Source organism: Euprymna scolopes, chromosome 8 (assembly GCF_053919585.1).
Source record: "Euprymna scolopes isolate OS-2025 chromosome 8, ASM5391958v1, whole genome shotgun sequence".
Lineage (NCBI taxonomy): Eukaryota > Metazoa > Mollusca > Cephalopoda > Sepiida > Sepiolidae > Euprymna > Euprymna scolopes.
The window spans coordinates 145,267,980-145,290,671 of NC_136489.1; the positions used below are offsets into that span (position 1 = coordinate 145,267,980).

General features: G+C 33.8%; 1 protein-coding gene across 3 annotated transcripts in view; it reads left to right on the forward strand.

Annotated features, from left to right (window-relative positions):
- The window catches only part of LOC145283811 (cilia- and flagella-associated protein 206-like), a 340,960-nt gene that overhangs the window by 302,684 nt on the left and 15,584 nt on the right, over nt 1-22,692 (forward strand). For all 3 annotated transcript variants that reach the window (XM_080132896.1, XM_080132898.1, XM_080132897.1), the window contains 3 exons: nt 7,459-7,563; nt 10,535-10,621; nt 11,266-11,370. In XM_080132896.1, coding sequence (XP_079989022.1) covers nt 7,459-7,563; nt 10,535-10,621; nt 11,266-11,370 — 297 coding nt within the window. The remainder of the gene's footprint in view (nt 1-7,458; nt 7,564-10,534; nt 10,622-11,265; nt 11,371-22,692) is intronic.

Genomic DNA, 22,692 nt, shown 5'->3' on the forward strand with positions numbered 1-22,692 from the left:
CATCACCATTTAAGTTTTTTAGGGACGCTATTGCTTGCTCATACACTGTGTCTCTATATTCATAATCCAAGGACTAACATTTTTTTCCTTGTCAGAAATTTTGGAATTCTGTAAACGATTGAAAGCCAGAATTTCCGGTGAAACTTCATATTCCTTTTTTTTCTATTTTTCTGCATCTATCATCAAACATGGCAATATATTCATTCGCAGACTGATTCTTGTTTTGGAAGAATCCATGAAAATCTCAAAATTTCACTTAAATTATCTTTTGCAAAATGTTTATCAAGAACATCTTTCAAAATATTCTCCTATTTTAACTCAGCGAGAAATAATTGAGAAAAAAAAAAATTAGATTATCAGACTCCGATAGAAAAAGAGCAACAGTAATACTATGTTTTAGGTAATCTCGACACTTTACACCAGATTTTATATAATTTATAAGATTTTGACCCATGAAAACTTGGGGGATTAATTCTTGTTTAATTTTTTTTTATTTACACCAGAAATACACTTTTTTCTTTTTTTTTTTTTAAATTATAAGAAAACCACGTGTTGAAAAACAAAACAAATGATATTTAAGAACTCGCCCTGTTGAGAAAACATTAAAGTAACTTTTTTCTTTGAAAAATATGAAACAAACGACATGAAATGTGAAACCAAAAAATATTAATTCACAAAATTCACTATTAACCCGTAAGCTACGCTGGCTGTTAATTTTGTAACTCCTAGTTTTCTATTACAAACAACAGCATTAATCAATGAATTAAACCCATGTTTGAAACCCATGTTTGAATGTTTGTATTGTTTTTTGATAAAAAAGTTCTTTTTCAAAGAACCTAAACATGTAACGTGAAAAAATTCACACCCATCGTAAGCAATGTGTGTAAAAATAACAACAGCAGCCCAAGGGTTAAAAGAATGATTTTTTTTTACTCAATGTTTTCATTTTGTGGCTCTTTTTTCACGTTCACTGTATTTTTTTGTACACTCCAAAATTGAATAATTTATAGTTTATTTTCGCCTTGTATTCACTATAATATTGTTTTCTTCACAGAACTACCTTCTGTTATCATTTATTAAACCTATTTAGTAGTATTGGAAGAAAATACAACAGATGATCGCTTGGGTTTAACAGGACGTTTTATTTCTTATAACTTTCATCACTCAATTATCCTGGTCCCCTTTTTCTTCCTCCTGCTGATCTCATCTAGAAAACAGAGTTCGTTACTAAAGAGTTCTTGTCAAACTTGGGAATGTTTCTGCCTAAATTTTTCCTATTGTGCTAATTTTACCTATGTCATTATTTCTAGTGCCATTTATGCCAGTCGGATTTTCTCACTTATTTTATATTATAACATACAAATGCGAATATAAATTTATTTTTCATGTGAATCTTTAAAGCTGTTCATGTCGATATGTAAAAAGTGCATACTTTGGTGCCAGTTCTTTGATTTTGACTTTCCATGTCTGTGAAGTAGTGGTAAAAATTTCAAGAGATAATAAAACATATTTGAATGCTTTTATTGCACACAATATTTTCGATGCAAAAAATAAACTTTAAACTTTCTTTTTATACAAAAACAACAAACAAACAAGTTTTAATATAATTTTTAGTACCCATTTATTTGCCATTTTATCACAGAAAATGACACTCCTTAATTAGGAATACTCTGGATTAGGACAAAAATTAACAGTGCTTTTTCTTTTTTTTTTTTAAATAGAAGTCACCACTTACCAAGGCCCAGAGGCCATTCGAGGATAAGGGTTAAAGAGTGGACAGTAGTCAATAGGATAATATCATTGTAATCGTTAATAGTGTAAATTTGGTAGATTGGATTACTTAAGAGGAACGGCCCATGAAAAACTTGTTTACATTGGACTTGAAGACTAGAAAGCAGGAAAACAGAAGAGAGTTCCACAGGTGTGCAGTTCTAAGAAAGAAGCTTTGTTCATGGAATCTACGTTTAGGTTTAGGCACAGATAAAGAATGGCGGAAATTATTGATAGTGTTTTCAGCTAGACGAGTGTTTCTCATAGAATTTTGATTAAATGATCCTAATTATGATATAATAAAATTATTAATTTTTATGTAAATTATAAAATTATTAATTCCATCTACTAACTAACTAACTAATGAATTAATTTTATTCAAACAATTTTCACTACATAAATATATGCAAATAATAGGGGGGAAATAAGTTCAATCCAGCGACTGACACCCTTTCTAACTCAACAATAAACAACAACATATGCAAATAATAAATAAAATATTTATCAATATTCAAATTTTATTTTTAGCTGCAATATTTTAAGTCTAAAAAATTCTTATTTTTTACTTTACTAGAATATCTTGTTCTTTACTTTTCCAGGTTGAATTTCTTGTCCTTTACTTTTCCAGGTTTAATAAAATCTTAAGAATATTACTTTTCATGCACGCATTTTTCCATATAATCCATGATTTTTCCAGGCATTGCTATTGTATTAATATATAAATTTATAATATTTATTAATGATTGTCAAAAAAAATTACAATGTTGTCTGTTTTTCTAAAAAAAATATTTCTCTTTCATTCCCTGAACGAATGAGATAAATGAATAATAAAAAAAAAATTCAACAATCTTTAAACTATTTTCAGTATTTCCTAGTAAGTTTAAATAAAGTTGTGTTGTTTTTTCTTTCATTTCTTCCAGTAAAATAAAATAAAAACTAAAATTTTTATTTTATCCAAGTTTCATTGTCATCGACATTTAAAGTGACGTCTGCTTTTATCCTTTTTTTTAATTTACCTTTAAAAATCTTTAAACTATTTTCAGTATTTCCTAGTAAGTTTAAATAAAGTTGTGTTGTTTCTTCTTTCATTTCTTCTAATAAAATAAAATAAAAACTAAACCTTTTATTTTATCCAAGTTTCATTGTCATCGACATTTAAAGTGACGTCTGCTTTTATCCTTTTTTTTAATTTACCTTTAAAAATCTTTAAACTATTTTCAGTGTTTCCGAGTCAGTTTAAATAAAGTTGTGTTGTTTTTTCTTTCATTTCTTCTACTAAAATAAAATAAATACTAAACCTTTTATTTTATCCATTTTTTTTTCTGGCTTCTTCTGATTGTCTCTGCCACTCTCACTAGTATTTTCTTCTTTTTAGTCTTTTAAGTTCACATGTATTATTCGACTTATTTACTTCCGAAACTAGGCAAGCAGGTTCACTGCTGCTGATGATAATATGGACAAGACACGATCTCACAGCAGCAGTAGCAGTAGCAGCAGCAGCAGCTCTAAGAGTAGTAGTTATAATAATAACTTTGAACCGGCGAATTATTAGCATATTAATAGTTCGATTTTCATCGGTTTTTAATTAAAAAAAAAAAAAACATTACACGGGATTGAACCTAAAATCTTTCCACCAATCCCGGCTCTATACCCGTTACGGTAACATATAACATTTTCAATTTAATTTCGAATCACAGTAGTTGTTATGAAATGACTACATTTTTCATCAAATGTGATAACGAAAAATTTGAGTTCATTCAAAGAATATGTATATCATAGAATTCACTAATATTTTTAATCGATAAATTCACCATTTTTTGCTATAAAATCATAAGGAGAGTAAAAAAAAATTAGTTATTAAAAAAAAGTTCGGTTTTTTAATTATAAAAAAAAAAACGATACACGGGATTGAACCTAAAATCTTCCCACCAACCCCCGGTACTCTAACCGTTACGCTAACATGTCATATTGGCAAAATCGCAGTAAAAAATATTTATATACAAAAAAAAGTTATGCAAAATAAAAAAAAAAGCGTTAGTCACTTATGTATGTACTTACTCTCCTGTTTGTGAACCCACATATTTTGTTGTAACTTTTTTTCTACTGAACCAATTTTCGAAATTTTTTTTCAAAATGTAGCTAATGAGGTGTTCTATCCAACTATATAACCTGTTTGAAATTTGGTTGCGAATGGAATTAGTGGTGGGGGTTTGAATGTGTCTCGATTCATTCAATTTCGGACTTAAGCATATATTCAACCACTACCGTGGTTGAATGATATATATATATATATATATATATATATATATATATATGCGCGAGCGCGCGCGCACGCGCGCGCACACACACACACACGTGTTTAAGTTTTTCGACAAATTAGGGTTACTTTGTAAACACACGCACGCACAGTTTTTGTGGATTGAATAGTTTAAGGTGTAATGGTTATTTAATTTTTATGTCTTTTATTTTTGGTAAAACTTGAGGAGAATGCCCTGTTTTAAGGTTGTAAAAATTGAACGGAAATTTAAATTTCGTTCCATTTTAATCTTTTTTTTATTGTTCCGCCCCCCCAAACGAAAGTAATCGAAAGAATAACATTCAACATTGTACATTATATATATATATATATATATATATATATATATATATATATATATATATATATATATATATATATATATATAAATCCAGAAAAAAACGGAACATTTATTATTATAAAAGCAAAACGAAATAATTTAATTTTTAAACGAAAAAAGTCAATTTGATATACCTTTTTGGCATTTTTTTTTTACATAAATTCAACTCACCGTTCACATTTGAAATGTCGACTTTTATAGGTTTTCGGGTATGTTTACAACGAATAAACACCCCCAACATCCCCATGTTAAGAACGGCTTTTGGAATAGACACCTCCAGCCTCCTCATGTTTATAACAGCTTCGGAATAGACACCCCAACCTCTCAATGTTAAGAACGGCTTTCGGAATAGATACCTCCAATCTAGTTATCATACACGAAAATCTGTAAAGTTGACATGTCGAATGTGAATGATGATTTGAACGCAATGTAACTAAAACTGAAACTAAAGCTGCTTTCAGGTCTGCCAGCAACCACTGTAAAAGAGTAATAAAAAATGCAAGAGAGCTATATGCCCAGTCTGTTAAATCCAAGGTAGCTTATCAGCGGCTTGGATCCCACCAGTTTTGGCAAATAACAAATAAAATCCTGAACAGAAGTGTGCGTTCTATACCAACCATTATCAATGGACCAGAGGTCATCTCGTCAGCGTCAGACAAGGCCAAACTATTTGCAAAGAACTTTGCAGCTAATTCTACCCTATGCGATGAAGGCCATCAACTCCCCATATTTCCTTCTATAACACAGAACAAGCTAGGTAACATACAAATATCCGTGCAGGAGGTCGCCAAACTAATAAAGAACCTAGATTCCAGTAAAGCAACTGGCCCTGATGGCATCCCAATTATAGTGTTAAAAAAGCTTCAACCAGAACTTGCTCCCATACTTACGAAACTATTTAAGCGCTGCCTTAAGGAGAAGTGCTTTCCGACTCCCTGGAAGACCTCTTCAGTTTGCCCTATATTTAAGAATTCAGGTGATAAGTCATCTCCCTCTCAATACAGACCTATAAGTCTCCTGTGTGTTATGAGTAAGTTGCTGGAATCCATATTAAATAGAGAAATAGTCAACCACCTCAGCAGGAATAACCTTCTTAGTGACACACAATATGGTTTCCGCTCTGCAAGATCTACCGCAGATGTGCTGACGGTTATATCCCACAGGATAAGTGAATCTCTTGACAAAGGCTTCCTTTCTAGGGCAATTGCTCTTGACATATCAAAGGCCTTTGACAAGGTATGGCATAAGGGTCTACTTCACAAGATTTCCAGCTACGGTATAACGGGAAATGTTTTCTCAATCATTAAATCATTTCTCTCCGATAGGCTCATAAGAGTAGTGGTCGATGGACAAAAATCGGAGGCCTGCAATATAAATGCTGGAGTCCCCCAGGGGTCAATCCTGGGCCCAACTCTCTTCCTGATCTACATCAATGACCTCCCTAAACACATACTTAAATCATTCATTGACATCTATGCTGATGACACGACCATCTACGGCAACACATCAAAGGCTGTAAATGAGAAAGTTCTCTCTGATTCTCTCTCCTCTGATCTCGAGCGCGTGGTTCAGTGGGGGAAGATGTGGCTGGTTACCTTTAATGCATCCAAAACCAAACTCCTATCCTTACATCATCAACGCTCTGATCCCCAGCTGGCATCAATTGTGATGGATGGCTCTCGTCTGGGTGAGGCTCAGTGTTTTGACAAGCTTCTGGGTTTGACCTTTACTCCTGATCTGAAATGGAACACGTACATCAAGTCTGTTGCCAAGGTCGCTGGAAAGATGGTGGGATCCTTCTACCGCTCGAGAAGATATCTCACTACTGATGCAATTCTCTATCTATATAAAAGCCAAGTACGTCCAAGGATGGAATACTGTTGCCATATCTGGGCAGGAGCTGCTAAAAACAGCCTATCCTGGCTTGACAGAGTACAAAATAGACTTCGTGGCTTAGTGGGGGATGCCCTTTTCTCTACCCTGCAACCTCTCTCCCACAGAAGAGACGTTGCGAGCCTGCCCTTGTTTTATCGTTATTTCCATGGCAGATGCTCGTCTGAACTCCAATCTCTGGTCCCCCCTCGCCAATCTTTCACGAAAAACACCCGTCTAGCTGAATCCACTGTGAAAAATTTCCCCCACTCTATATCTGTGCCTAAATCAAAATGCGGATTCCATGAACAAAGCTTCTTTCTTAGAACTGCACGCCTGTGGAACTCTGTTCCGTCTGCCTGCTTCCCTCCGGACTACAACTTGGATGTCTTCAAGTCCAATGTTAACAAATTCCTAATGAACCACCCCCTTAAGTAAACACTTCAGCAAATCTCCTCACTAACTTAATGTACTTGCAATAACCCTTATCCCTGAGTGGCTTCCGGGCCTTAATAAGTGGTGATCACTGTGTAAAAAAAAAAAAAAAAAAAAAAAAATGTAAAAATGTACAGAATTTAAAACGGAACGAAATTTAAATTTCTGTTCCATTTTTACAACAACCGTAAAACAGCATTCTCTGCAAGTTTTACCTTATCTTTTTAGCAAATTATTTAACAACCGAAAATGTTGTTAGCATATGTATAGGGAATTTTTTTTTTCAAGAATGGTTTTCTTACAAAAAAACAAAAGTAATTGGTCGAGTTATCTTTAATATTTTCATCCAAGTTTTTCATGTTAGGTTTAAAATTGCATTAAAAATGTGTTCACAAAACACATCTTCTCATGTAAAATTCACATTCTAAACATTTCAGAATTGCTTTGGGTGGCTTCCATTTTAGTTGTATTCAATATAATTTCACTTACGAACTTACAATAATATATTTTTTCAATTTAATTTTACATTTCTATATTTTCTTCCAAAGTATGACATTAAATGTGGGAGTTAGATAAGTTTTTAATATGAACCTCCACAAGTTGTTTGTTAGAAATGAATTTGTAATATTCGAAGAGGAAAGAAAGAAAAGCAAACATTTTCTTAATTTACAAGAACCTACAATAGATCGGCTTTATTTGAACGGAATTGAGTTTGTTTTAATTTCATTTTTTTTTCCTATTTTAGCCACAATTCATCCATTTGTCTCAATTGTGGAGTGGCTTGCAAGATGAAATGGTTTTTCTCAGTGTTCTCAGCAATATCTCTGCAAATCTCTCTACATTCTCCAAGGTTGGTTTCCATTCTAATGTTATTTTGACAATATTCACTCAAAATTACCCAGAAAAAAAAACTGATTAATAAATTTATATTTTAAACTTATTAACGTTTAGTTAACAAGTTTAACTAATAGATATTCATTCTGATGACTCAGCAAACTCACTTAGAATGTTTCAGTTTTTTTTTTATTTGACCTCAGTTAGCTTTCATAAATCTAGGCCTCTTTCATGAGGATGATAGTTGATTTGCTTATGTATGACTATTCCAGCGTTTATTTCAGATTATTCTCTACTTACTAAACCCTGAGTGAATAAAGCAATAAATAATACTAATTTTCCTTTCTCAAATAAACCAATTAACTATGGCATTCATGTTATACTTTATTTTTCTTGCATCATTAGCAGCCAGTGTATAATTATTTCAACGAGGTCTTATTTGGACTCTAAATACTATGTTATTTTGACTATTTGGTTAGGGTTTACTCTTAGGGCGAAGTATCCAGAGAAACTAAAGCCACTCGAACATGATGTTTAATAGACACTTCCAATATGTTCATTATTTGAGAATGTGAGAAAATAACATTTATCTCATCCATATTTATTTTCTCATGATCAAATTCAGATTCTCTGCAATAATATATCTATATATATATATTTAATGTAGTGTATAACGGTTTAATAAGATTCCATATAACATTAGGTCTAGGATGTTTATACATGGCAATTGAAATGTAACATTGGGATAAGAAGCAAACAAAGACGAGTGATTACAACCAGTAAAAAAAGTAAAAATAAAATAGAAAGAGATTAAGAAATTAGGATAAACTATTTTACTTGAGAGAAAAATCACATGTTATTTAATTGAAATTATCAAATTAACTACTGACTTTTTAAGCATGATAAACATTTAAAAAAATATTTTCCTTGGTTTACAATATTTAAAAAAAAAATGATATTTAATGTTTTTTGTTAATAAAGTAAAATATTGTTGAAACAAGTTGTTAGATTAATGCAGAATTGATGACAAAAATAGAATTAAAAAGGGAATTTATGGGATCTATCAGATGAAATATTGAACAGAATTTATATATCGATATTGTATTCACAATGTAAATGTTTTGTGCAATGTTTTTTAGGGTTGAGTTCATAAAATAGTTAAAAAGTAAGATTTTTCCAAAAAGGCAAAGCAAACAAATAACTAATAATGTAGCGACCCACCATAAATAGAACTATCCAAGTTGGTGCGAAAATAATGTTTTTATATATATAGTTGAACATCAAAAAACACCATACCTAATAACTATCCAGAGAAAGCTGTATCAAACATAAAAAAGACCGCCTGAAAACTGGTCACAATCTGTCTACAAAGGAGTTGTCTGAAAAAATATCAAAGGATATATAATCCATATAACATCATGACACTATTCAGAAATTAGTAAACTTTCCAAAGATATGTAGTTTGCAGAAAATAGTATGATGAAGTATAATGTTTATGCCATTCAATGTTAGTGTTGAAAATATGCAAAGGTGAGACATGCCATCGACTAAAAGTAAAACTAGAAGAACACGCGAAAATCATAATAGAGATGCACTTGAAGAAGATCAGAGATTCCATTAACGACAAATAAAATTATTAATTTCTTAATATGTTGTTTAATCTATATATAAAGTTATCAGCCTATGCATGTGTGTATGCATATTTTAGCGTTTCTCTGTGTTTAAAATAGATTTTCATTTTGAACAATTACATTTAATTTAATGACAAAAGAATATATTATTAAAATTAACTTTTACAAAAATACAACAGCAAAACAAAAATGTTTGTTCTTAGTTTTTTATGTATATAATAACATTTATGTATATAATAACATTTATGTATATAATAACATTATATAATAAAATTTATGTATATAATAACATTTACGCATATAATAACATTATATAATAGCATTTATGTATATAATAACATTTATGCATATAATAACATTATATAATAACATTTATGTATATAATAACATTTATGTATATAATAACATTATCTATATAATAACATTATATAATAGCATTATATAATAACATTTATGTATATAATAACATTTATGTATATAAAACATTATATAATAACATTTATGTATATAATAGCATTATTTTATGTATATAATAATTATAAGGTATATATGCATCGCAACGTTTCTATGTAACTGTTTAAAAGCAAAACCTATTTTCAAGAAATATATCCAATTAATTTAATAACAAATTATACCTTAATAAAATTAATTTAATTCTCACGAAATTCATGTTAAAAAATAATAGTTTTGTATAATAAAACAGAAAACATGAGCCAATTTTTGGATCTTAGCTTCTTATGATATATATGATATATTGCCAAAGCGATTTGCACATCCTTTAATTAATTTATTTTTACCAATAACGTAAATATTTTTTTAGAAGAAAATAATTAAGAGAAAGGGCAAATGGGAAAGGTAATAAGTGAAACAAAGAATGGGTAGATGCAACTAGTTTCAAATGAAAGCAATAGAGAAATATTTTGCAAACTATTTTTTTTACTTTTATTTATTTATTTCATTTTAAAAACTAATTTTCTCATGCATATTTATGCATGTGCATTTATTTGAATATATATATATATATATATATATATATATATATATATATATATATATATATATATATGTATATATATAATGTATATATAACCACTATAAAATATACATTTTTATCAGTTTGTAAATATTAATAAAAAGCATTGCTTGCAACTAATATATATGTATAATTAATATATATATATATATATATATATATATATATATATATATATATATATATATATATATATATATATATATATAATGTGTGTATGTATAGGTTTGTGTATGACCCTCTAAAATATACATTTTTTACAGTTCATAAGTATAAATAAAAAGCAAATGCTTGCACCTAATAAACTGATTTCCAATTCACAGGTTCACAAGGAATTATTTTCTGGAGAATCTTTCTATCAAATGTTGAGTGGTCTTACTATTAAGTCAGACCAACAAAGAATGGATGACGTGAGTCATTTTAATTTGTTTTTATTATTAAAAAAATATTGCTCTCATTTCTATATTAATAATATAATTTAATCACTAATAGTGTGTGCATACTGCGCCTACATGGCTTACATGATATTAAAGCAGGCCCCTTCAGTCTTGGACGGACTATGGATACCCACAAAGGGTTGCTTGCGCGTGAAATTTCTGTGGCAGGAGGTGCGCACAATCTCCAACCATACCTCTTCTGAGACGACATTGTTAAATACCAGTGGCAAGTGAAGTACAGGATGACTGGAAACAAATGCCGAGATACAGCGCCTAGAATTCCCAAATGTTTGGGGAGCATTTAGGTTTGTGAATAGATGAAGCAAATTTAGATTCTTATCAAATTTATTCGAAATATATGTATTCAGAAATGTTTCTCAGGCAATTGTTTCGTTATTTATGGTCTTATCACATTTCGACATTTATTGTTTTTTTGTACTAAACATTTGAATACCTTTCCACAGAAGGAAGCCTTAAAATTCATATGTACGGTGGAATTTATGCTTATAAGATTTAAAAGATGTATGAAAATTAAGCATAAATTCTATTTAATAAAGATTAAATTATTATTACTTTTATTTCTTTTAATATTCTTCTGTTTTCATTTTTCTTTACAGAATATCGAAACTATCGAAAAGTCAGTGGTTAGTGAATGTGCAGACTTGCAGTGGCTTTTCCCAGAAAGCACATCAAACTTTAGCAAATTAATTATCGAATTCAGGGTATGTTTCTACATTTGAATCATATTTGTTTAAAAGGAAAGATTTATATGTTGGAAGAACAAATTTTATTTTATTGGAACTTAAATAATAAAGATAAAAATGTTAAAAAAAAAATAAAATTGGACATGTCTGTAGGACAATACCAGTTTCGAATTTGGGAAAATAAATGTTCACATAAAACCTTCTCAGCCATTATTTAGCATAGTAACAATGAAATCGTACAATAGCACCGTTTGTGTTTTAGACTGTACGAAATGTTTAGTTAGAGAGCGGAAATGTCTTGTGAATGCAGCTACACTGCTTGCGTATACAAGTTGAATCGTATGAGATGAGTTAAGCCGTGCGCTTTTCAAAGAGTAGATTGCAATTTAAAAGAAATTCTACATTTGTTATACATAGCGATTCAATATGACAAACATAGCGATTCAATATAAGAAACATAGCGATTCAATATAAGAACCATAGCGATTCAATATAAGAAACATAGCGATTCAATATAAGAAACATAGCGATTCGATATAAGAAACATAGCGATTCAATATAAGAAACATAGCGATTCGATATAAGAAACATAGCGATTCAATATAAGAAACATAGCGATTCAATATAAGAAACATAGCGATTAAATATAAGAAACATAGCGATTAAATATAAGAAACATAGCGATTAAATATAAGAAACATAGCGATTCAATATGAGAAACATAGCGATTCAATATGAGAAACATAGCGATTCAATATGAGAAACATAGCGATTCAATATGAGAAACATAGCGATTCAATATGAGAAACATAGCGATTCAATATAAGAAACATAGCGATTCAATATAAGAAACATAGCGATTCAATATAAGAAACATAGCGATTCGATATAAGAAACATAGAGATTCAATATAAGAAACATAGCGATTCAATATAAAAAACATAGCGATTCGATATAAGAAACATAGCGATTCGATATAAGAAACATAGCAATTCAATATAATAAACATAGCGATTAAATATAAGAAACATAGCGATTCAATATAAGAAACATAGCGATTCAATATAAGAATGTGCATGCTTACATAAGTTTACCACATTCTGTAATACAAATGCGTTTACCAAGAATGAAGCAAGAATTGTGAATTCCCCTAAGAATTTCAGTTTTCTTGCAGTAGCATTATAAACACAATTACAGTATAAATACAACAGCATTCTGAACACAACATGCTTATAGACACAATATCATTATGAACATTGTTTTTTTTTGGGGGGGGGTTCTAAGGAGGCACCACTTATCAAGGCCCAGAAACCATTCGAGGATAAGGATTAAAGAGTGGACAATATCATAGTAATCGTTAGTAATGTAAACTTGGTAATTTGAATTACTTTAGTGGAACAGCTCATCAAGAACTTGTTTACATTGGACTTGAAGAAAACCCTATTGTAGTCAGCTGGAAAGCAGGCAAACGGAAGACAGTTCCACATGTGTGCAGTTCTAAGAAAGAAGCTTTTTTCATGGAATTTACGTTTAGGTTTAGGCACGGATAAAGAGTGGGAGAAATTATTGATAGTGTTTTCAGCTAGACGGGTGTTTATTATGAAAATTTGGCCAGAGGGGACCATAGATTGGAGCTCAGATGAGCACTTGCAATGGAAATATCGATAAAGCAGAGACAGGCTTGCAATGTCTCTTCTGTTGGTTAGAAGTTGCATGAAAGAGAAAAGGGCATCCCCCACTAGGCTACAAAATCTATTTTGAACTCTGTCAAGGCAGGATAAGCTGCTTCTAGCACCTCCTGCTCATATGTGGCCACAGTACTCCATCCTTGGCTCTTATACATGCATTGCATCAGCGCTGAGATGTCTACTGAAGCGATAGAAGGATCCCACCATTTTTCCAGCAGTCTTGGCAATGGATTTGATGTACATGTTCCATCTCAGATCATACTTAGAAGCTTATCAAAACATGAAGCCTCCCCAAGACGAGAGCCATTCATTTCAATTGATGTCAGACGGGAATCAGAGCTTTGATGATGGAAAGATAGAAGCTTGGTTTTAGATGCATTAAAATTAACCAGTCACCTCTTTCTCTATTGCACCACGTGATCAAGATCAGAGGAGAGAGAATCAGAGAGAACTTGGTCGTTTATGGCCTTCGAAGTGTTGCCATAGATCGTAGTGTCATCAGCATAAATGTCTACAAATGATCATAGAATGCAATGATGAGGTTTTTCGGGATGTTTAGAAGCAATTCTCCTTAAGACAACATTTAAACATTTTTGTAAGTATTGGAGCTAGTTCTGGTTGAAGCTTTTTCAGCACTATAATTGGAATGCCATCAGGGCCAGTTGCTTTACTGGAACCAAGGATTTTAATTAGCTTGGCAACATTATGCACAGATATTTGTATATTTCATAGCATGTTTTCTGATACAGAGGGAAATATGGCGGCCTTGGTCGCATAGGGTAGAATTAGCTGTAAAGTTCTTGGCAAAGAGTATGGTTTTGTTTGATGCTGACGAGATTACCTCCGGTCCATTGATGATAGTTGGGATAAAGTACATGATACTGTTCAAGATCCTGTTTGCTATTTACCAAAAATGGTGGGAACCAAGCTGCTGCTCAGCCACTTTAGACTTGACGGACTGAGCATACAGCTCTCACATTCTTTATTGCTCTTTTACAGTGGTTGCTGACAGTCTTAAAAGTTGCTTTAGTCTCAGTACATCTTTAACATTGAAAGCAATGGAAAAAACGGTTTCTGTGTGCAATGGCAACAGCACATTCCGGAGAGAACCACGGTAGATCTGATATAAATGTATGGAAGCTATCCCAGTCAACCAAAGAGTATCGATATACTATATGATGGAGAAGTACGTCTGATGACTTATTACATTTCGTTTTTATCTTAACTGACACAACAGAGTAATCAGAAGATCCCAGTAGGGATGAAACAAAAGATAAACACAGCTTAGGGCAAGTTTTCAGAAACAGGTCTAGGAGACATAATACATACATAATAGCATTATGAACATAATAGCAATGAATACAATAGTATAATAAACACGACAGCATTATTAACACTACAGTACTATTAACATCAAAGCATTATAAACACAATAACATTATCAACACAATAGCATTATAAACACAACAGCATTATAAACACAAAAGCATTCTAAAAACATCATTCTAAACACATTAACGTTATAAACATAACATCATGAACAAAACAGAATTATAAACACAATAGATTTATAAAAACACTATCGTAAACACAACAGTAGTATAAGTACAAGAGCATTAGAAACAAAACAACATTATAAATACAGTAAATTCTGAACACAAATACATTATAAAAACAATCACATTATAAATATAACAGCATTGTAAGCATAATAACATTATAAACAAAATAACAATATAAACGGCAGCATTATAAACACAATAGAATTTTAAACATAACTGTATTATAAAAATAATAGCATTATAAAAACAATATTATAAGCACAACAATATTATAAACACAACAATATTATGAACACAACAATATTATAAACACAAAAGCATTAAAACATAATAGCAATCTAAACACAACAGCATAATAAACACATTAGCGTTGTACAAACATGAATATTATAAACACAACAGCATTATGAATGCAATAACATTATAAAATAACATTATAAACACATAAACATAACAAACACAACAACATTAAAAACACATTAATTTAAACACTACAGCATTATAAAAACAAAAACATTATAAACAATAATATTTTAAACAGAAAAGCATTTTAAACGCAACAGCAAAATAACACAAAAGCACCATCAACACAATAGATTATAAACACATGATAGCATTATCAATACAATAACACTATCACAACATTAATATTGTAAACATAAATGGCATTATAAACAGAGCACCATTATAAACACAATAACATGATAAACTCAACAGTATTATAAACACAACAGCATTATAAAAAAATAGGATTATAAACAAAATAAAATTATAAACACAACAGGATTATAAACATAGAAGCATTGTAAGCAATATAGCATTGTAAACACAGAAGCATCATAAACACAAAAACAATATACACTCAACAGCATTAAAACACATCAGTATTTTGAAAACCACAACATTATATGCACAAGAGCTTTGTTAATACCATAACATTATAAACACAACAGCATTATATAAACAACGGATTTATAAACACAACATTATAAGCAAAAGAGATTTTATAAACACAATAGCATTATAAACATTATAACATTATAAAGAAAACAGCAATATAAAAACAACAGCATTATGAACACAATAACATTATAAAGATAAGAGTATTATGAACACAAAAGCTTTATAAACACAACAGTATTATAAACACAAATCGCATTATAAGTTATAATTCAATGTAACTTGAGTTTTATTTCTTCCACCCGTCACACCAATAATTTCCTGGGTAAGGTTAACACTTTTGTCCAAACTTCCAACTTCTGTACACGTAACGCACCTTCTCTCAACTCCCAACGTACTTCTGCTAATTCAACTTATTTCTTTGAAATCCAACTTCAAAATGAACGACCCTTTAAAAAATCAACCCTCTTTTATCTCCAACCAGGAGCATCTCATTTGCATATCAGGTGGTCACATTGCAGGCATATAAAGAGATAAGGCAGCCATTTTTGTTTCTTTCTTCTTCATTCATTTCATTCCACGACCGACCCATTGAACTATTCACACGTGCTAATTAGGTAAGTCGCACGTTTCCCTACACTCCCCCCTGATCTCATGATCACACACAGGGCAGGGGGGCAGTCGTCTTTGTCGGGTACTTCTTGGAAGAATCAGGGGAAGCACTTCCTCATTGCCATCTTCCTCATTACCACCATTATTGCCACCAGTCTGTTCCATTATCCCCTCTTGTGGTTCCCTATGCGGTGTTTCACAATCAGGGCAAGGGGGCAGTATCCGTCTTTGTCGAGTACTCCTTCGAATAATCGGAGGCATCACTTCCTCGATTCCATCTTCCTCAGTATGTTTCATCATTCCCTCTCGTGGTGCTATAGGCGGTGTTTCACAATCACGGCGGGTGGGCAGTATTCGTCTTTCTCGGGTACTTTGATGAGGAACTGGTGGCATTACTTCCTTATGTCCATCGTCCTCATCTCTATTGCCACTAGTATGTTCCATCATTCCCTCATCTGGTTCTGTAGGTAGTGTTTCTATGCTCACCTGTAGGGGCAGTAGGCGATCAGGATCATCCCTGAACTGTATTATCCTCAGAATCAGAAGAGGTATAACAGGGGTGGATATCTTTTACATGACGTGGTACACCATTAATCAACATGGTCTGAGGACTTATGATTTTGTCTATTTTTCCACTGCAAAATTTTACAGTGCACCCAGCATTTGGGGGTTTTACCCAAACACGGTCTCCCACTTAATATGGTGTATTGACAACGCTAACCACTGATGGTGTGACATCAATTCCTTTTATACGCTGTTCATAGCGGTAAATCCCATTAGCTGGTGCAGTTTCTGGTGTTGCATCGTCCTTTGGTGTCACATTATACCAGTACACAGCTTCTGGAATAGAACACTGTGTCCTGGCCGCAATTCTTTTAATAGTGCGGTGACACTGCTCTGCTATACCGTTACCTTTTGGAAAATATGCACATCGGTAATGCATTCTAATCCCCCATTCCTGCGTAAATTTCTTAAATTCTTGACATTGAAACGTAGTGGCGTTATCAGTCAGAATTTCCAGCGGAGCACCACGTTCAAAAAAGACAGCTCTCAACTGTCGTATAATGCTAGATGTATCCTGTCGTGTCAACAGGCGCCATATCGTGAAACGTGTCAGACCACAATCTGTCAAGGTCAAAAAATGCTTGCCCTCATCATGCGTTACATCCATTCCTACTCGATACCAGTTGTCCTCCACCTCAAGCTTCCCTTTTTGCCATTGGGATGGTGCCGATCAATTTGCTGACACTCTTCACACGAGTGTATAGCTGCCTTGATTGATGCTCTTGTAGTTGAGGGACACACTCTTCGGACAAAATATGTTGTCCTCCGAATTCCGGGATGTCCACTCTGCTAATGTATTGTACGGATCTGGTCAGGTGTTAATTGATCTGTTACAGTCGCGCATGTCTGTTGTGGAGGATCAGATCCCTGCCTCATTACATCAATCCACCTCTTTAGTACTCTAGTCAAGCTATCAGCCAAATTCTGCATCGACGAAACTAAGGTAATGTCCACCTGCAAGCTGTATTCATCAACTAGACGCTTTATTATTGCCAGTCTCCTTCGTACTAACATCTCACTTGCAGCTCTACTCTTAACTCGAGCCTTTCCAGTCAAGGTGTCGGTCAACCAGTGGTAAACATACAACGAATCAGTGTGGAGATGCACAACCTTAGCCTGCCATTGCAATGCAAGATTAAGCCCTTTTAACGTGGCATCGAGTTCTGCCAAATTTATATGCTGGGCATCATTTTTCGGACGAAGCCAGCACGCATCTTCCACAATGGCACCCAACTGTTCCAACACGACACCTGTAGGCAGTGAACTTGCATCAACCCATGCATTCAGTTCGTTTCCAGATACTTGCCACTCACCCTGGGCAGGGTCGTTTCTATGTACTCTGGACAACATTTCAGCCATCATTTGCTGAAGAGAATCCTCATCCACCATGTCGTCCCATCCTTTGGTTACTGCAGTTACTCATCTTTTTAACACTCCTGTTGGCGATCGGAGCCATCCACAGACAGGTAGATGTTCTACTAATTTACCGCAAATAGAAAACACAATGCGTCTTGTCAATACACTGGGTAACTCTGGAATTGCGCTCCCCCGCTTCCATCGCAAAGTATTGCCCTTCTCATAGACCTCTAGGCCTAACACAGGCACCCCGTCCTTTAGGCGCTTAGGGTCTTTGCTTATTAACTCAAACGATTCCAGTTTTGCTCGAACCACATCTGCAGACATTATATCCTCATTAACGTAGATGTCGTCAATGAAAGCTGAAGCAGCTTTTGCTGTGGTCTCATCCTGCATCAAAACAGTTTTAATAATAGTTGTCATTATTAAGGGTGCTACGTTTAGGCCAAAACCTAAACGTGTCAAACAATATCGTTTTCTCTTCATTGTCACTGTCTGAAATGGCCATAATGACTCATGGACACGTATCTGCAGGTAGGCTCTCTTCAAATCCAGCAGTGCTACATTACTCCCTTTCTGACGCCACTCTCTTAGTTTAGCAGCGCACACGTCTGCGTTTCCAGTGAAAGTATCAACATGTTGATTCAATTCTCGGTAATCCATTACGGGCCGAATTTTGTCTTTAGTAGGTTGTTCAACAGCCATAAGCGAAATTAATCTTTTGGGTGGTCCCAGACATTCCTGTGGGTATGGTATTAACCATCCGTTATCAATCCACATCTGAAGTTCTTCTTCATATGCGGCCCTATTCTTTGTGGAAACTGCATACTCTGGAATGGTGTTGCACAGCCGATCTGATGCCTGGCTCATAGTCCATTTCCACTTTGCAGTCCACGCCTTTTCCTTGTCATCAAACGTAGCAAAGAAGTCCTTTTCTTCAATAGACATGGCTGCACAGACTTCTTTTCCTTCTCCAAGCATTACACCTCCAGTCGCTGTGATTACGCCTCCTAGTGCTTGTATTGCATCAAGTCCAATCAACATGTGATAGCCAAGGGGTTTTTCTTGCATCACCAGAACATCAACTTTGGCTGTGTCACCCTTCTCAGTACAGATCGTAATCGTCCCTTCACCACAACATGCTCGGGATAAACCATTGATCGTCATAATACCGACTGGTTGCTCCCGCCACATCTGACAGTAATGTACACTAACTATAGACCGGGAACACCTCGTGTCTATGAGTGCTGAACACTGCACATCGTCAATTTTAACGCCAATGACCGGTAATCCTGTGTTTATTGGTTGGCAAGGGGCAAGGGTGGCGATAGTACCTTGCCCCCAACGTCGTTTCCCGAACAGTTGCGAGATATGTGCCCATACTTATTGCAGCGATAGCATTGTACTGTTCTCTGTGCTTGTGGATATACACACCTCCTATCACTCCGGCAATCCTTAGCAAAATGATTGGCCTCCCCACATTTATAGCACACTGGACCTACACGCTTATTACTACCTGGGAGAGAATCTACATTGCTTCCATGCGGTTCGACTGTTGAATGTTGAATGCTAGTTGCTACTGCAATTGGCTCCTGTTCCTTACAGATGTTTCGAGCTCAGGCTAATAACTCGTCAGTTGTCAATTCATCAATTTGTGACGATGCTTGCAGCAGTTTGCTGACCTCCTCAGGTAAGCCTACTAAAAAGGCACATCTTAATATCTTATCGTTAACCCCACCAAATGGTACTGACAACTTTCGTAGGTCGGCTAGGTACACATCAACTGTTTCCTTGGGGTGAAGTCGCCGGCTTGTGAACTGTTGCCATGCAACAAACGGATCTGTACCAAACGCTGTATACAGATTGTGTTTGATTGTATCCCAGTCTGATTCATCCCTGAGTTGCTGGTAGACTGCATAGGCCTCTCCGGTTAACCTCAAAGTAATGACTGTGGCTGGTTCTTTAATTCTTCACAGTATACAGATCTTTCAGCCTTTTCCACCCATTCGACGACAGATGGTCCAGTGGTAGATCCATCAAACTCAGGTATCAAGCGAAAGTCGAATCTGTCCATTTTCTGCCTTTCGAGTCACCGCACACCGAGAGCCGAAATAGCTTATAATTCAATGTAACTTGAGTTTTATTTCTTCCGCCCGCCACACCAATAATTTCCTGGGTAAGGTTAACACTTTTGTCCAAACTTCCAACTTCTGTACACGTAACGCACCTTCTCTCAACTCCCAACGTACTTCTGCTAATTCAACTTATTTCTTTGAAATCCAACTTCAAAATGAACGACCCTCTAAAAAATCAACCCTCTTTTATCTCTGTTGTGGTGGCAACCACTTATTTGCATATGCGAATAACATAACACTATAAATGGCAAGCCTAGGTTGGCCTTGGTGTGTCTTACTCAAATGCCACCGGAAGTGACGCCGAAGAGCGTACATGTCCTCCCACCAAGACTCTCTGACTCGACACCGTCATTTGTACATATTGTAAATATACCTTTTCTTTAATACACTTATTATTGCGTTATCTTGTTGTTTGCGTCTTCATTGTATTTCCTTACTAATTATTGTTCAACCTTGCAACCACAACAGTTGGCGATGAGATATGAAGCGTCAAATATAACAGTTTGACGAAGAACTATTAAAAAAAAAAAAGTACAACGCAAAGGTTGACCATTTTTTTTAAGGAATGCAAAGTGTTGACGAGCAAACGGATTTTATGCTAAAGAGAAGTTTCAACTCAACTGAAAAAAAAAAAACTCTAACGTGGCAAAAGCGACAATTTACGCCGTTTTCTGGGAATCCGACTTGCAAACGAATGTAAAAGTGAATTTTTGTTTTGTCGCTACACGACAAATCTTACTAAAGGACACACTTGCAAACGAAAAGCGAACTTTGTTCTGTCGCAAAAACGACAGGTCAGACCCGTATTACGAAAAGCAAGGAAGTAACCTACGGAAAAATTCACCAGCGGATTCTAATTACTGTTCTCCGTAAACAAAACAACAACTAAAGGACTTTTTAATTAATGTTTTGGTTGACGTCGGTACTAAAAGGAAATACCACAGCTAAAACTAAAATTCAAGGAAAGGATTTTTTTTTCTTGAAGTTGTCACTGAATAACGGATAATACAGTAAAACGTCACGGAAAAAAAAGGTAATCTCAATTTAAGAGGTATTTTAATTACTAAAATACTAGAGAAAAAAAACTCAAAGAACTAAATGTACTGCATACATTTATTCAATTGTGACTCGATTTAAAAAAAAAACCCAAACTTTTATTTTGTGGAAAGAGTTACTTATTAGTAAGTGCCTAAAAACGGAAAGTCAATTCCATTTCGTGATTCCAGATAAACCTGTTTTATTTTTTTTTTGCAGCATGACTCGCAAAAAGAATATATTATTGCAAGCAGCGATATTATTATTGAAAACAGGAGCTTACAGCAATTTGCTTTTTTGTTGTAACCCAAACCGGTGTATATTGTACATGGTACAATATTTTTTTTAACTACACACTAAAAAAACAAAACAAAACAAAAAAAACATGGAAGACTTATCAAAAATGTTCATGCAATTTTTACAAGCACAGGCTGAGCGGGATGAACGCAGACAAGCTACACAAAACGAGCTTTTGCAAACACAAATACAGGCACAGGCTGATCGCGAGGAAAAGAGAGAGGACAGATTATTGAAATGGCAGCAGGAACAAGAAGAAAAGCAGAAAATGGCACAATTAAAGCAGAAAAAACTGCAATTGGAACAGGAAGAAAGGCATAAGAAACTACAATTGGAATATGAAGAAAGACAAGATGAACGTTTTGCTAAAACACTGGAACTACTAAAGAGTAATCGAGAAAATGTCGATAGTGTTAATTTCTCCCATACAACTATTTTTAATAGCATGGACACATTTCATTATGTGCCTGAGGAAGAGAAGAATTTTGAAGCATACTACACAAGATACGAGGATGTTTTTCAACTGGACTGTAAAAATTGGCCAAATAGTCAGAAAGTGAGCCTCTTACTCAGAAAATTGGGTACATCAGAACACAGCAAATTCGTAGATTACATATTACTTAAAAAAACTGCGGAATTAGAGTTCATGGAAGCTGTAAAATTACTAAAAGAATTATTTAATCCAAATATATCTCTTTTTCATAAAAGATGGCTGTGCGTGAATCTAAGAAAGATGGACAACCAAGATTATTTGACATACGCATCAGTTGTCAATAAAAACTGCGATAATTTTAAGCTTGCAGAACTAACGGTAGAAGATTTTAAATGTCTAATCTTCGCTCAAGGGTTAGTTTCCACGAAAAATGCAGAAATACGCAGACGAGTGTTGTCTAAGCTGGAATCTGAGCAAGATTTAACCCTCCAGAAACTAGCAGAGGACTGTGAAAGGGCCATTACACTAAAAAAGGATTCAAAAAATATAGAAGAATCCGGAGTGGCATATGTAAGAAAAGTTAGAAAATCATACGCACCAACCAAGAACTTTACAAAAAAAAGCAATCCAAATGGAACGGGATATTACAAAGATAATAACCATAAATATAGTACAGAATATAACAAGCCTCTTCCTAGATATAACTGTAAGAGATGTGCAGAAAAGCATTGGGAATCAGATTGTCCTTATAAGAAGAA